The sequence below is a fragment of the Carex rostrata genome, chromosome 10 (assembly GCF_964058835.1).
Source record: "Carex rostrata chromosome 10, lpCarRost1.2, whole genome shotgun sequence".
In the NCBI taxonomy this organism is placed as follows: domain Eukaryota; kingdom Viridiplantae; phylum Streptophyta; class Magnoliopsida; order Poales; family Cyperaceae; genus Carex; species Carex rostrata.
In genome coordinates this window covers 10,922,644-10,940,517 of record NC_135927.1, presented here as the reverse complement: position 1 = coordinate 10,940,517, position 17,874 = coordinate 10,922,644, and the positions used below count along the sequence as shown (strand labels likewise).

Below are 17,874 nucleotides of genomic sequence, written 5' to 3'. Positions count from 1 at the left end.
TGATTCAACACATTCGTCAGACATGTAGATTGTCTTTTAGAGAAATGATCCCGAAGATCATATATGAATATAATATTGTATGTATTGCTCAATGAAAGGAATGATACATTAAAGGAGATAGAACAAAACATATTTCACTAAAATTCTTATTCACATATAATCTCCAAAAGAATAATGTTATTAATGTTCAGCAAATCCGTTCAAGTGAAAAAATCCAGCAGATTTATTTACTAAGGCACTCCTTACTGCAATATTTGAAAAGCTAGTTCGTAATATTGGAGTTCGCCGAATTAAAGATCTTGATTGATGCTGTCATGAGGGGGGGGGGGGGGTTAATATGCACTATATTTTCCTTAACCATGGTTTTTCCCACTGGGTTTTCCTGGTAAGGCTGTAGTTGCGTATTTAGAAGAATATTGTACTCTTTTTCCTTCACTAGGTTTTTATCTCATAGGGTTTTTCCTATTAAGGTTTTAATGAGGCATATTTTTATGTAATAGACATCCAAGGGGGAGTGTTATGAATAAAATATTAATGTGGATGTCCATAACTCCCAACATTCATTCTCCACTATCCTCACTACTATTGGAATTCATATCCCACTACTATTGGAATTAATTTTCCCATTTATTCTTGTAATTAATTTAGATGATTTTTCATTCACAATTTGTAACCTATAAATAGAGCATTTGTAATTTTGTTTTGTACACATATGAGAAATATATGAATAAAGAGATTGCCATCTTTTTTCTCTCTATTTTGTTTATTCTTCTTATGCTTGTTTATATTTATTTTATAACAGTTTCTACTTATTTATGTACTTCTTTTACTTTTTTTTGTTGTTGTATACAATTAAGGAAAGTATATCTAGTAATAAATTACTATATCTAAAATAATAAATTAGTAAGATTTTGATTCATTGTATCCACTCTCTTGTTAAGTCTTATATATACATGACATTTGGTTAACTCGACCTTCATTCGCTGTATCTACTCTAGACTTGTTAAGTCCTTAATCCTCTCAAGTACTATTCCTTGCTGCTACCAAAAAAATGGACAGCAACGTATCTCAAGCTCAAGCAGGGTTGTGGAACATGACATTTGGTTACCTTAAAACCATGTCTCTCAAGTGTGCTTTAGACCTCGGCATCCCCGATGCGATCGACAACAATGGCCACCCAATGACCCTCAGCCAGCTCCACTCTGTTTTGGCACTTCCCACCTCAAAGAAATCCCATCTGCGACGCCTTATGCGCTTATTGACCCATTTTGGCTTCTTCATTGAGAAGGGTGCTGGGGAAGGCACTGAGGAAGTCTATGATCTAACTGCTCAATCGCGTCTGGTGACCCAAAAAGGTGAAGCAACCAATATGTTGCCCTTTGTACGTTGTCATCTCGACGAAAATTTTTTAAAGCCTTCTTTATATATGGGGAAATCGTTCATGCAAGAGGACGAGAGGAGTCCAGCTGAGTTGGCCCATGGTTGCACTTTTTGGGAAATAGCAAGCCAAAATCCTATAGCTAACAAAATGTTTAATGATGCTATGGTGAGCAGTAGTTGCTTGTTCATTGATGTCATTACAAAAAATGGTGATGTTATTTTCAAGGGGATAAAGTCCCTTGTTGATGTAGGAGGCGGTAGAGGGGCAATGGCAGAAATTATTTCCAAACATTTTCGTCATGTTAAGTGCAGTGTTTTGGATCTACCGCATGTTGTAGGTGACATTTCAAATGATGGTATCGTTAAGTTTGTTTCAGGTGACATGTTCAATCACATACCTCCTGCAGATGCAATTCTTCTTAAGGTGAAAAAAAAAATTATCATTCTTATATATATATATTATATATATAATACACCCGTTCATATTGTATACCATAATTAGTTACCTCTTGTTAACTCATTGTTATAGTGGATTCTTCATGATTGGAGCAACAAAGATTGTATAAAGATACTGCAGCGATGCAGAGATGCAATTCCTTCAGGAGAAGATGGAGGGAAGATCATCATTTTGGAAGCAGTTGTTGGATCAACGTCAGATATGATTTCGGATGAACCACAGCTATTGTATGATATGTTGATGTTGGCAGGAACTGGAGGAGAGGAGCGAGATGAGAATGAGTGGAAAAAAATATTCAAGGAAGCAGGATTTAGTTCTTACAAGATCACCCATACCGTTGGATTCATGTCGGTCATCGAGATCTACCCATAACTATTTTGTGTTTCATTTCAGATCTTTGTTTTATTTGCCTTTGTTTGCTAGTTCTCAATGCATGTTAGTTAATTGATCAATCTATGGAATTTATTTTGAAGTAACAATCTATCGGATTCATAAAATAAATTTCTTACTAAAAAGTGAAAACAGATATATACATTGTATGAAATTGTTGTTCTCTATATAATATATATAGATCTATTATCACTTTGTTTTCATCATAGCACGGTGACATAAAATTGACTGACATTTACAGATTTACTAGATCATGTCAATCCCGGAGCTGATCATTTCCAAGCCACAATCATTCCGAAGTAAAAATAATTGAAGATAACATCCATCTTCCCTTTCACGGACCTAAGAAAGATAATATAACATCAACATATGCCAGAACCCCTTACAAAAATAACACCCCACCGATAAATTAAGCTTCAGAGTCTTGAATGGTGTTCTACAACCTAATTTTGCTACTGTGTTCCATCCTACTTTCCTAATTCCTCCGGTGCTCCTATTATAAGTTTATAACATCCATTGATTTCTCATGAATAAAATCTGAACCCTTGTTTTTGGATTAGTTGTAAAAAAATTCAATATTTCATTATTCCCATGAAACTAAAAAGCAAAAGAAGAAAAGATAATGATTTGATACCGGCACAATTGTTGCCATACAACAATCTTGACTTCAATGTCTACAGTGCTATTGGATTCTCCGTATTTAGATATACATCATTTTTCCATTAAATATAGACACTGTTAAACTTAAACTTAAAGTCGACTGTTTTAAGTTACCAAGTTCTAATGGCAAAACATAGCCCATCAAACTTTTGACCATAAGTTCTTGGAGCCCGTTAATTTGTGATGTCAAGTAGACCAAGGGTTGTGACCATGCATGGAGGAAACAGGGTCCTGAATAGGGGCAACTAACACTATTGATTATGTTGAGGACTTTGAGGTACGAAGCAGGTATTGTCCGTATAGAACCGGCATCCTCTCTATGCCAAATGAAGCGAGGTGGATTCATTGATTTGTTGCACACTGACCCAACTGGCACAATGAGCCTAGTTGCAAAAGACGAAATGCTGTGTGCAAAAGTGCAAGCATGACTGCTGCATCTCGTCTTAAAGGTCAATTGGACCAGCTTATTATTAGCTCTTTCACTGTGAGCAGGACTGCTGCATCTCGTCTTACCAAGAGATGGAAAGCATGGCCAACAGAGAAATGGTAATTAACTAAATTAAAGGTTCAGAAATATAATCTCCGACATGATCGCGTGTGATTTTGGTGAGCATAAGTGGAAGGTCCCTGTTTTTTAATTTTCCTTTATTTCTATTAGATTTTTGTTTCTTTTGGGTTTGAACGTCTCAACTAAAAATTATGTATCGTATATAGATATAGAAAGAGGCAAGTCATACTATTGTACAATTCGAGCTACTATCTTTCATTGGAATCACTAGTTTAATTTTTTTCTTATTCAGGTAGCTTTTGTTTAGGGGTGTTCATTGGTTTGGTTCGGTTAAACCGAAATAAAAGAGGCAAATCAAAGTTTTGTTCGGTTTTCAAAAATAGAACTGAACCGACTGAATTAAACTTATCAACCGATTAAAACCGAACCAAAGTAAATTTCAGTTTCTTAGGTGTATATTAAATATATGAAAAAATGGATTTACTTGGTTATGAAATAGCTTGATAAATTTGTATATTTCTATGATGTTTCATACATGCTGGACTGTACTGGCTTGTATTGTGCGTTTGTGCTGGTACAAGTTAGTCCAACTTTGATACCTACTTGTTTTTTTTCGTATTTTATCCTTTTAGGTAATGTACTGGAATCTAAATTGTATTCTGAGTTAGTTTGAGCGAAGAGAAAAGAGAATTTCACAATGTCTCTTACATGATAAATAAATACTGGTAAAAGGAAAAACACTGATCAAACTAAGCAATTAATAGAAGTATAGAACTACAATTTGCCCTTCCTAGTTCTACATGGAAATATTTTGAAAAAAAAAAAACGATCCAGTTCTGTTGGCACTCCCAATCTCTGCATCTCTTCGTACCGGTTCCCTTCATGTTCATCCTCAATACTGGTACGTGCCGGGTTTGCAATTGTGAAATGGGGATAGCAGCACTGAATACAAAAAAGGCACTGCCATGTTTTGGACATACTCATAATATGGGTACGTTATATGCATGTAATTTGCAAAGATTAACTTGTCAGAACAAAGAAAATGCAAAAGACTGCAACTAAATTCCTACTATTTATGTTATTATATTCTTCTTCAAAATAGCTTATTTACAAATAACAAAAAGGAATATCAAAATATATTAAGAAACTATAATAGGGATTTAAATTGAAAAAAAAATCACAGAATGATTGAAATATCAAAAGAGAAATAGAATGATCTAAAGAAAAATCAAGCTTTTCAGAAAAAAAAAGTTTATAAATATGAACTTACCAGATTATCAAAAGGGCACAATTGCGTCTGTTCCAAGTAATAGCAAGGTTCAAAAAAATTACATTATGTTGTTGGGAGACACTAGCATAGATGATTCTTAATTTTTAAATAAGGAAATTTCTTCTGGATCTTCATAAATATTAGAAAAGAGAAAACGCATTTGGGCCTTTTTGCTCCCGGATTTTCAAGACTTCAATTCTTGAGTCCAAGCCTGTTTCTTCTCTCGGACCAAGATGGAGTTGGACATCTCTTCTGTGGTTTAACTGCAAATTTTCCGTTTTCGCATTTCTCTGATTTTGATGTGGTTGACATGTTTGAGAAATCTGGTTTCCAAATTAAGGGTAATTTATAGGAAAAACTGAAGGTTAGAAAAATTAGAGGTTTTTCTAAAGATAATTTTGAAGCAATTTTAGCAGATACAGTTTTTGTGGGTTCTATTACTAAAAGTAAAAAGGATTTGCGTGTTTTAAAGGATAATGTATTGACTTTTGTTCCGAAGGGTGTTACAAATACCATTTAGTATGTTTAATATAATGTGTTGGAATGCGATGTATTCCTGTTAAACGCCGTTTTTTAAGAGATTTTTTAGTTAGTAATGAGGTTGATCTTCTTGAGGTTCAAGAAACGAAAAAAATCTGAGTTCAAAGAAAGACTATTTACTACTTTAAGTAGAACTATTACTAAGTGGGTTCATCTGCTCGCTTTTGGTACAGCGGGAGGCATTCTAGTAGGGATTAATGAAAATAAATTTATTGTTTTAAATGAATATTTGAGAGAATTTTCAGTTAGCATTCATTTAAAAAATAAATTAGATAATTTTGAATGGTTGTTTGTTAATGTTTATGGGCCTACTGTTGCTAATAAAAGGAAACAATTTCTACTTGAGTTAAGAGATTTACAATCTTTAGGAATTAATTCCTTTTTAATTTGTGGAGATTTTAATATGGTTAGGAGGAGGAGTAAAAGGGTAGGTAAATCTTATAATCATGTAGTTATCAATCGTTTTAATAATTTAATTTCTGATTTGCAATTGATGGAAATTTCATTAAGTGGTAGACAATATACGTGGGCTAGATCACATAATTCCAGATCCTAAGCTCTTTTAGACAGATTTTTTTTGTACTGTAGATTGGGGTACACAGTTTAATCGCACAATATTGACCTCTTTCCCTCGAATTTACTCTGACCACTCCCCTTTACTTTTAAAAGTTGGCTTGGATAATCAGCGAAAGGAATATATGTTTAGATTTGATAGGAATTGGTTAAAGGAGGAAGGATTTTTAGAACTATTAGAAAAATGGTGGACCGAATATGTGATATTAAATGATATAGGTAATAATTGGAAAATAAAATTGCAAGACTGAGACAGAAAATTAGAGGATGGCATTGTAATTTGTTAGGGGAAAAGAAACGTTTAAAAGCAGGATTGTTGGATGAAATTGGGATTTTGGAGAAAAAACATGAGTCAAATCACTTAGAGAGGGATGAATTGGATAGATGGGTTGCTTGTCAGTTGAAGTTTAAAGAACTTATGAGTGAGGAAGCGTCTTATTGGCAAACTAGGGCTAGATTACAGTGGTTGCTAGAAGGTGATTTAAATACAAATTTTTTTCATGTTTGTGCTTCTAATAGGAAAAGGATAAAATATTATTTTATCTTTAGAACATGAAGGAATTGTAATAATAGATCCTTTAGCTTTAAAACAACATGTGACTAATTTTTATAAAAGTTTATTAGGGTCAACTTGTGACAGGGATCTGACTCTAGTTGAGGGTTTATGGAGTGATGCAGAGATGTTAGATGATTTTCAGCATCAAGATTTGGAAACTTTTTTTTTACTATAGAGGAGATTAAGACTACTTTATCTAACTGTAACGCTTCTAAAGCACCAGGGCCAGATGGCCTTTCCTTTGCTTTTTATCAGGCTTGTTGGGATTTTGTCAAATCAGATTTGTATAAGCTTTTTGCTTGTTTGTATTTTCATGACCTTGATATTTCTAAATTGAATCTAGCTTATGTATGTCTAATCCCTAAGAAAGAAGTAGCACCTTCTATTTCTAATTACAGGCCTATTAGCCTAATTAATTGTAGTTTTAAACTTATTACAAAGTTGTTGGCTGATAGGTTAGCTAGGGTTATGGACTTTTTAATTGATGATACACAAACAACTTTTATAAAAGGTAGAACATAATGGATAATGTTGTTGTTGCAACAAAGGTTTACATCAGGTTAGGGTGTCAAAATCAAAAGGTCTTCTCTTTAAGTTAGATTTTGAGAAGGCTTATAATCTTATTAATTGGGATTTTTTGTTTGAAGTTTTAAAAGCAAGAGGATTTAGGGAGACTTTCCAAAGATGGATTAAAGAGATATTATCTGGTAGTCGAACTTGCATTAGTGTCAATGGCTCCTTAGGTGACTATTTTAGTTGTAGATGAGGTTTACGCCAAGGGGACCCTTTGTCCCCTTTTTTATTTGATATTGTAGCTGACTCTTTAAATAAAATTTTAAGTAATGCTAAACAAGCTGGATATTTGAAAGGATTAGGTAATTTTGAAGGGATTGGGGATATCTTAAATTTGTATTTTGCCGACGATACACTTTTGTTTTTAGAGGCCAAAGATAACATGGTAGAAGCTTTAAAAATCTTACTTTCTAGTTTTGAAAACATGACGGGTCTTAATATTAATTATCACAAAAGTGTGATGATTCCTCTCAATATTAGTGAAGTTGAAAGTAATAGATTAGCGAATATTTTTGGTTGTACTATTTCTCAATTACCAATTACCTATTTGGGAGTTCTTATTCATTGGAAAACTATACCTATTGAGTGTTGGTATGTGTTGATAGATAAAATAGAAAAACGATTGCAAGGATAGAAGGGCAAGTTGCTTTCTATAGGGGGTAGTGTTGCTTTACTTAATTCTGTCAATTCTGTTATTCCATTATATTGGTTAGCTATATATAATATACCTGCCACAATTAGACATAGAATTGATCAGTTAAGGAGAAGATTTCTTTGGTATGGGGGACATTCAGTTAGGATAAAAATTTCACTAGTATCATGGCAAGAGGTGTGTGCAGATAAGGATTAAGGGGTGCTAGGTTTGATAAATTTAAAGACTATTAATTGTGCTTTGCTAGCTAAATAGTGCTATAGATTTCATGATCCTGGGGTAAATGGGAATTGGAAATGCATTCTAAAATCTAAATATGGACTATTAGGTTGTACTACTACTATGTCTAGTTTTTGGTCTGGGGTGTGTAAACATAAGCATATAGTGAACTTAGGTTTTAGAAAAGAACTTGGTAATGGAGTTGATATACTATTTTGGTATGATAGATGGTTGAGTGATTGTGCTTTATGTGATTTATATCCAAAATTATATTCAATAGCTGTAGATAATAACATTACAGTGGCTGACGCATCTGCTGAGGGAACTATAAATTTGATATTTAGAAGACAATTGGTAGGTGGTTTTAGGGATGAATGGATGGAGTTATGTGATCAGTTAGGTAGGGTGCATATCTTTAGGGATAGAACAGATAGACTTCTTTATAGATGGGATGGTCAAGGTAAATTTACGGTTCACTCGTTATATAAATGGTTGGAGTTTGGAGGAATTAGGAATAGAGATTACGACACTGTGTGGAAGGTCAGTATTCCTTTTAAGATCATAATATTTCTATGGTTAGTTAAGAAAAAAAGTGTACTGACTAGGGTGAATTTGAGTAACCAAGGATGGTAAGGGGATGTATCTTGTGTGTTTTGTGGCGAAGCTGAGACTGTAGATTATTTGTTTGTGCAGTGTCCTTTTATTCGTAGTATTTGGAATTGGATAGCTGAGTTTAACAATTTTCATTTTGATTATTCAACTATTGATGAATTATGGTTTATTGATAAAGATATTCTTTTGAAGGACAGGTTATTGGTAGAATTACTCAAAGGAGCGGTGTTGTGGTCCGTATGGTTAGCTAGGAATAAGTTTATGTTTCTAAGGGGTTACAATGAATTATAAATCAGTAGGGGCTCAAATCACAGCTTTAGTGCATTTTTGGGTGAAGAATAAATGCTCTGGTTCATTATTCCAGTTATCTTTATTGCTTCCTACTGATATTGATCAAATTGCGGTATATTATGTGAATACATTTTTGCAGGAGGGGCAGCATTGTTACATTACAAAATTTTAACAATTAAATTCTGAATATCTTAAAAGCAAGAGTCGAAAATTGTGCTAATAAAATAAATATTTAAACCTTAATTAAGGTTCCTCTAAATGAGTAAATTAAGTATGAATCGAAACCGTGTCGGAATTTCAAAGTTCTGAACCTTTATAGGTCCAGTGCGTCCGCACTGGTGGTGAGTGCGGGTGACTGACCCGCACTGGATTCTGTTTTCCTTGAGTTGTTTTCTGAATTTCTTCTCAGTGTGTCCGCACTGAGGTTGAGTGTGTTCGCACTGAGAAATTCTGTATTGACTGAATTTTCCAGAATGGGACTAACTACTGAGTGCGTCCGCACTGGAGTATTCTTCTGTGTTGATTGAATTTCTTTCCAAAATCTGTCTAAGTACTGAGTGCGGGTGACCGACCCGCACTGAAATTGAGTGCGTCCGCATTACGCTCAGCCATTTCCTTTGTTCAGTGCCGTTTTCATGAAAATTTGACTAAGTACTGAGTGCGTCCGCACTGGGGTATTCTTTTATGTGTTTTCCAAGCTGCCAAAATTATGCTAAGTGTTGAGTGCGGGTGAATGACCCGCACTGAAAATGAGTGCGTCCGCACTCGTGTATATTTCTGTGTATTTTCAACTGCTGAAAATATGTTCCAAGTGCTGAGTGTGGGTGACCGACCCGCACTGAATTGAGTGCGTTCGCACTCAGGGTATTTTTAACCCTAAAACTCAAATCGAACCTTCTCTCTCTCTCCCCACAGCCCACTTTCCCCATTTTTAAGTGATTTTCGCCCAAGAGAGAAGAAAACGAGCGTGAGAGCTTCCTTTCCCACTCAAGCCCTGATTGTTGCGAGAAATCAAAACTGGAACCGAGTAAGTGCCCGTAGATCTCTCCTAACTCTCCTATTTGGTATTTCTTTTTCTCCTTCTCTCTTTCGAAACCTCGAATTTTCTCGATTTCTCGGGTTTTCGTTTTAAACCCGAGATTTGTGTTCGAATTGCTCGTGGACTAGTTCCTCTACAGTCCTTGCTTGTTTATTTTTCAATCTTTTTCCCGATTTCCTTCCGATTTGTGGATTTTGATTTCTAGGGTTTCGTGCCAAAACTGAAATCGGGCATAATCGTGAATTGATTTGTTTAATCCAACCGATTAGACTTGTAATCGGTAGGGTTACCTCTTGATCTTGAATTGCTAGAACGTTTAACGACTAATTTGAGGTTTTGACCAAATTAGGGTTAACCACTCGGTAAATCGAATCGTTCCGAGAACCAAAGTAGTGAAACGGTGAATGAATTGTTACCTAATTGGAATCGTGTAGGGTTTAAAGGACCCAGAAGTAAATTGTGTGAATTTTAAAGGTTTTAAGTAAGAAGTAAGGAATAGAGGAATCCATACCAAAGTATAGGGAATTGTTGAGAAAAGTACGAGCCCTAATACAACTCGAGTAAACACCTCAATTATGGACCAAGGTTAAACCTAGTATACGTGTAATATAGGTGTAGGCTCGGTCGAGCAAGACTTCGCGAGGCAATTCGAGACGCCAGATCCTTAATTAAGCGGTACGCTCGTCGTAATCAGGTGCGGGATTCTTGGACTTGTTTGATACTTTATTTTCAGGAATTAAACTGTTTATTCGTTTGTCATGTTGAATATCATTGATTGCATCATTGAATTGTGTAAAGCATTTGCATAGCCCAATCAAATTAAACTCGAATTTATGTGACTTGAGTGATTTGCATGCTGGTATGGTTGTTGGTTGTGTCAATCTATTATGATCTGATTTGATTGAAAGTCACCACGATTTGATATGTATGTGAATGGATTTACGAAGTTAAGCACTTGGATCCAATGAATTTGCAAAGTCGGGCTGTATGCTGGCTTTGATTCCCAGGATCCTAATGGCCTTAGGTGAACGGCCCTCAATATTTTCCAGTACCGGTTGGGACGAGGGAGGGTGATTATGTTATGATGTGTGAATTGGAATCGTGGGTGACTAGTGTGTAACGTCTATGGCTCGGTGGCATTCTCCTACGTGTTAATGCATTTGGACGGTCAATTGAATATTGCGAATATTGGAAACGATTCTAAAGAGAATTTTCTTTATGTGACTTGAACCAGACCTTAATAACTGTTAAGCCAAGCGATTACAGATGGGTGTCAGATAAAAGGTCCAGCTCAGTGGAGCATCTGTAGGTGTCAGTAACCCTACAGACGAGGGTTTGATAAAGGGTCCAGCTCGAAAGAACATCTGTAGTTGCTACAAGCCCTAACGAGTCAAGTTAAGCCATTTATGTGTTGTGTTTGAAATTAATCTTGGAAACTCCGTAAACTGTGATTCATCTGATTAATTGTTGTCTAGCATTGGCATTCTGTTATTTATGAATATATATATATATATATATATATATATATCTGTTTGAACTGTTATGGTTTGGGTTTCATTGTTGAATATAGAATCTGATTGCAAGTCCAATAATCTAAACTGTGGCAAATTTCGCACTGAGAATTTATTCTCACCCCCACCCTTCGGGTTATTTTACAGGTACTGGTGCGACTGATTCCGGAGAGGCACGAGAGTAGTAGGCCTTAGTAGCTTACCACTTCATGACCCTAGATATTTTTTTTTTGTATAGATTTAGGGTAGGCCTCATGGTTGGTATCCGGATGTGATACTTTTGTTGTATTATTTTATGTCCAGACTGTGTACTCTGATTATATATTAGAAACTTGTTTATATTGCTTGTTGTTTGGATTAAATTGTCAATTACCTCATAAGCATACATGGCGTTGTATGCTTACGGCGGGGGGACTGTTACGACCCGTGGCCGCGGGGTGTGACAAGCATGGACAGGAAGGGGGTAATCAGAGGGTTGCTGTCTATCGCTGGATCCGACCCAAACATACATCAAAGTGAAAGTAATTGAAGAATATGGCTCAGTTTTGATTGTCCAGGGGCTGTTTTGCAATATGTTTGTGTTTTAGTTGGAGTTGTTTCCTTCTTTTAATTAGATGATATGCTGTAGTTTATAGAGGTTTTGATGTTTGATTTCAAGTTGTAGTTTGTTCTTAAAGGGATTGGTACTAGAGGTTTGGTACCGACTCCTATGACATTGAAGGTTCCTTTTATTAGAAATCGGTGGTTTATCCACTTTTATCAAAAAAAAAAAGATTATCAAAAGGACTATTATTTATGAACTAAAGAACCAAATAGCATCACAAACAACACATGGAACTCATGTATATATGTTTTACACGGTTTTGAACCCCAAAATTTTTATTTTTACTACAAAAAAAACAAATAACCACCTTTTTTAGAGAATTCTATTTTAAACCTGTCTCCAATTTCAAACTATGGACCAAAATTAAGTTTCCGCAATTTGAAATTGCAGACAAATACTTTTTTTTTGTCAGAAGTCATCATATATAGGGGCCGGGTTAGCATTTAAGAGTGGGAAATTAAAACAAATTTGGGTCCTCTCCAAAGTAAAGGGCATCATTGAAGTATGATTATCACTATTGCTTATAGTGATAAGATTGGCAAATTATTCGCAAATAATTTGGATTTGAATCCTTCCTGAAGCAATTCTCGTATTATTTTGGTTTTCTGAACTTTTACTGAATTATTCGCAATTTTAACAATTTTTCTCAAAATTTATAAATTATTCACGAATAACAACATGAAATTTGGAAACCTCTGGTTGAAGAGGATCCGACTATGTGATATGGGCCATTAGCATTATCAACATCTTTTCAGTAGTAGAGTCACGTGATTTTCGTTGTTGCGCTGTCCAAAAAAAAAGGGTTATGAATAAATATTAAATGTGTGGATGTCATTCATTTTGTAACTCCCATATTAACCCTCAATTTATTTCTCTACTACTCCATGCATATTGATGCCCACTACTATTGGAATTCATTTCTCCATGTATTATTTGTATGGTTTTCATTTACAATTTGTGGTATATAAATAGAGGTTTTGTAATCTTGTATTGTACATATATGAGAGATGTATGAATAAAGAGGTTGCCATCTTTTTTCTCTCTATCTTTATTTTATAATTTTTTTTTATTTCAATTTCATTTATATAAATAATACTTCATAGTAATTGCTAAATGAAATAAGTTATCCATTTATTTATATTTATTTTGAGATGTTTAATATGATTCATATAATTTTATATGAAGTGCATTTTTTAATTTAATCTTCCTGAAGAATATTTAAAAGAAAAATATTATTGAAGAAGATTTATATGATGTATAAATATTGTATAGTGGTTCATATTTTTTCTTCTTCAATAATTGAATCTTCTTGAAGAGGATTTCAAGAGATATTACGAAAATTCTCAATTTTATAAAATGCACCAAAGTCATCAGAGAAGCACCAAAAATTCTCAATTTTATCAATTGGCCCGAAGCCATTTTAGCAATTTTATCAATTCATATTATGAAAAAATAATTTTGAAAAAAAATGGCCCGAAGCCAATTCAATTTTAAGTTTCATGGATGATGGTATATTCATTTAACAGATGTCGTATTATTGATCCAAAGCCAATTCAACTAACATTTATTATATTTTATCAAAGGATGGCTAATGCAAAGGAAATTTAAATAATGTGCAAAAAAATTTCGTGAAAAATTTTTCCTGAAGAAAATTTAAATAATGTGCAAAAATTAATGTGATGTTCATATTTTTTTAAAAATAATTTAATCTTCCTGAAGAAGATTTCTAAAAATATTTTGAGTATATTTTTTTTCTTCTTATAGTTGAACAAAATAATATGATATGGACAAATTGTTAGATATAGATGTGGTAATGAAGAAAATGCACATCATTCCACTAGAAGTGAAAAGAAAAAAAAAGAAACAACAAGGAATTACCACTAGAAGTGGAAAAATAACGAACAAAATGAATTACCACTAGAAGTAAAAATAATAATAAAGAAAATACACATCTTTCCACTGGAAGTGGAGAAATAATTAGAAAGAGAAAAATGGACATGACAACAAATATGAGAATTCATGCTTTCATTGTGGTGATAAATATTATTGGTCACGTACCTGTCGTACGTCCAAATATTTTGTTGACTTATATCACCCATCAATAATAATAAAGAAAAAACAATTGAGACAAATTTTATTGGTGAAGATGATCTCGATCTTATTCAAATTGATGTTGCTTATTTAAATGTTGTTGATTCTTCTTAATGAATTTATTAATGAGAGGATTTTGATTTTAGATTTTGCATCGATAGATTTTTTTTAAATCAACATAACCAAAAGAGTATACCTACTCTATAAGCTTTAAATAATTGACATTATTTTGCTTAACAAAAGAAACAAAAATTATTTAATTGTTACGCCTTGATTTTAAATAGCCTTAATAAATAAGAGGTTTTCAAATATGTAACAGATATTACGTATTACATAATCTAATTATTATCTGCTTTAATTTTCTCTGATCAATTACATGACCTGATATGTACTGAATTAGACCCCGACTCAAACTCAATAATGTTTCTCTTCCCAATAGAATTTGCAAATAAAATTATTCAATTGATTAATGATGATAGTACTAAATAAACTAAAAAAAATGTATATATATTGTTGAAGTAATGTTAATGGTACTTCTGACATATTTGTAATTGTTGTTATCATTTTTGTTAATGTGGTGGTATTTTTTATTTGTGATAATTGCAAATGTTATTAATAAAATAAATTGATTGAAAGCTCCGGAAGAGTAATCTTGTTATTACATGGAGGAATACAAATTTATATTGATGATGTATTATATTCTTATAAGTCTCAAAGAAATTTGTTAAGTTTTAAGAATATCTGCCAAAATAGATATCATGTTGAGACAACTAATGAAAAAATATTGGATATATGGAAAACAATATTGAAAACAAATTGCATATGTTTTCCCTCCGACTTGTACTACACATATATTACTACAATCGAAACACATGTTATTATAAACCAGAAGTTTACATACAAGAATATGTTTATAGTTTGGCATGACCTGTTGGGTCATTTCGGATCAATAATGATGCGAAAAATAATAGATAATTAATGTGAACATTCATCAAAGAACCAGAAGATTCTTTAATCTGATGAATTTTTATGTGTAGATTTTATTTCTAAAACGTGTAAAATATAATACTCGTGGAACAATCCACCATGTGAACCATTTGAATATTTTATGGTTTAAATTGATGCATCAACAAGATGGTCATATGTATGTTTATTATCAAATCGCAACCTAGTGTTTGGGAGATTACTTGCTCAATTGATTTGATTAAAGAGCATAATTTTATAATTATCCAATTATGAAAATACGTATAGACAATGTCGCAATTAATGTTGAACATCTTGTAGATGTTCGCATATAAAAAAAAGATATGATTTTTTACATGCAACAAAACTAATTCGCATCATACCAACTAGGTATTATAGAACTTCCCCCTTATAATTGGTTTTTAGTCACATACCTTGTCACACCCCGCGGCCACGGGTCGTAACAGTCCCCCGCCGTAAGCATACAACGTCGTGTATGCTTACAAGGCAATTAACAATTCAAACCAAACAACACGCAATTCAAAACAAGTTTCTAATATAAAAATCAGAGTACACAGTCTGGACAGTAAATAATACAATATAAGTATCTCATCCGGATACCAACCATGAGGCCTACCCTAAAACTATACACCAAAATGTCTAGGGTCCTGAGATGGTAAGCTACTATGGCCTACTACTCGCGTGCCTCTCCGGAATCAGTCGCACCAGTACCTGTAAAATAACCGGGAGGGTGGGGGTGAGAATAAATTCTCAGTGCGAATTTGCCACAGTTCAGACTATTGGACTTGCAATCAAACTCCATATTCAAAAATGAAACCCAAACAATAACAATGCAAACAGATATATATATAATCATAAATAACAGAATGTCAATGCTCGACAACAATTAATCAACCTGAAACACAGTTCACGGAATTTCCAAGATGAATTTCAAAACACAACATATATTTGGCTTAACCTATTTCATTAGGGCTGGTAGCAACTACAGATGTTCTTTCGAGCTGGACCGTTATCAAACCCACATCTGTAGGGTTACAGACGCCTACAGATTGCCAAACAAGCTGGACCCTTTATCAGACACCCATCTGCAATTGCTGTTTGGCTTAACCATTTCCTAAGGTCCGGTTACAAGTCACCAATACAGGTCAACTTGACAAATGCAATCACATGGAATCAAAGTTACCAATACAGGTCAACTTTGCTAAATCTCAAGCAAATATATCAAAGCCACACGTATAGGTCAGCCTCGCAAAATCATCACAGGTCAACGCATAAGTCAGCAGCGTCACCTCATCCAGCCGCCTAAACAGGTCGGTCTGGCAAATTCTCACAGGTCAACGCATAAGTCAGCAGCGTCACCTCATCCAGCCACCTAAACAGGTCGGTCTGGCAAATTCGAACAGGTCAACGCATAAGTCAGCAGCGTCACCTTATCCAGCCACCTAAACAGGTCGGCCTGGCAAATTCGTAAACACAGGTCAACGGATAGGTCACCGTCACCTTATCCAGCCACCTAAACAGGTCGGTCTGGCAGATTCATTCACATCAAGAACAATTATATAACTAATCAAATAATAACCATACCAACATGCCAAGTAATCTTAACCAACCAATTCAAATCATTCTCAGTTATGCAAGAATCAATCTACAGCATGAATTCCAAAATATGCAACAAGTAATCATTCAACATGACAAACGAATAAACAGTTTAATTCCTGAAAATAAAGTATCAAACAAGTCCAAGAATCCCGCACCTTAGTATGACGAGCGTACCGCTTAATTTAAGGATCGGACGTCTCGTATTGCCTCGCTAAGTCTTGCTCAACCGAGCCTACACCTATATTATACGTATACTTGGTTTAATTTGGATTCAGTGGTCCATACGTTTACTTAGGGTTTGTACAGTCCTAAATCAATTCTTATGTCTTGGTATCGATTCTTTTTTGGTTCCTTCTTTCCTATTAAAAATCTCATAGAACGGTGCACAATTGTATCTAGGCCCTCTAGCCATATACCCTTTCACTTTGGTAACCATCAATCACCGTTTCACTACTTTGGTTCTCGGATCAATTCGATTTACCGTTTGGTTAACCCTAATTTGGTCAAAACCTCAAATCAGTCGTTAAATGTTCTAAAAATTCATGATCAGGAAGCAACCCTACTGATTACAAGTCTAATTGGTTGGGTTAAGCAAATCAAATCACGATTATGCCAACTTTCATTTTTGGCACGAAACCCTAGAAATCAGATTTCACAAATCGGAAGAAATCGAGAAAAAGATTGACAAACAAACTAGTAAGGAGTGTAGAGGAACTAGTCCTCGAGTAATTCGAACACAAATCTCGAGTTTAAAACGAGAATATGAGAAATCGAGAAAATTCGAGGTTTCGAAAGAAAGAAGGAGAGAAAGAAATACCAAATAGGAGAGTTCGGAGAGATCCTCGGCAGCTTACTCAGTTCCGATTTCGATTTCTCGCAACAATCGGAGGTTTGAAAGGAACGGAAAGTTCTCACGTTCTTTCTCTTCTATTTGGGGCAAAAATCACAAGAAATGGGGAATGGTGAAGAAAGAGAGAGAGAGAGAAGCTTTGATTTGGGTTTTAGGGTTAAAAATACCCTGAATGCGGATGCACCCATCCGCACTGCGGGTGGCTTGACCCGCACTCAACACTTAGTCGGTTTCCAGAAAATGAGCTTTAACACAGAAGTCATCCGCAGTGCGGGTCACCCATCCGCACTCGGGACTTAGGCAAATTTCGGAAAAAGTCCGAGCCTATTGCGGATGAAATCCATCCGCAGTGCGGGTCAACCCATCCGCACTCGGGACTTAGCCAATTTTTCAGGAAATTCAGCTCAATATAGGAATTTATGAGTGCGGCTGGACCCATCCGCAGTGCGGGTCACTCACCCGCACTCAGCACTTAGTAAATTTTGACCAACACAGAATTGCATGAGTGCGGATGC

The 17,874-nt window shown here is 34.7% G+C and overlaps 1 protein-coding gene across 1 annotated transcript; it reads left to right on the top strand.

The window, feature by feature from the left end:
* Positions 1-1,040: 1,040 nt before the first annotated feature.
* LOC144560639 (trans-resveratrol di-O-methyltransferase-like) lies at positions 1,041-2,310 on the top strand. The gene is made up of 2 exons (XM_078309874.1): positions 1,041-1,804; positions 1,910-2,310. Exons 1-2 carry the CDS (start codon positions 1,052-1,054, stop codon positions 2,207-2,209), a joined length of 1,053 nt encoding a protein of 350 aa, XP_078166000.1. The 5' UTR covers positions 1,041-1,051; the 3' UTR covers positions 2,210-2,310.
* The last annotated feature ends 15,564 nt before the right edge of the window (positions 2,311-17,874 follow it).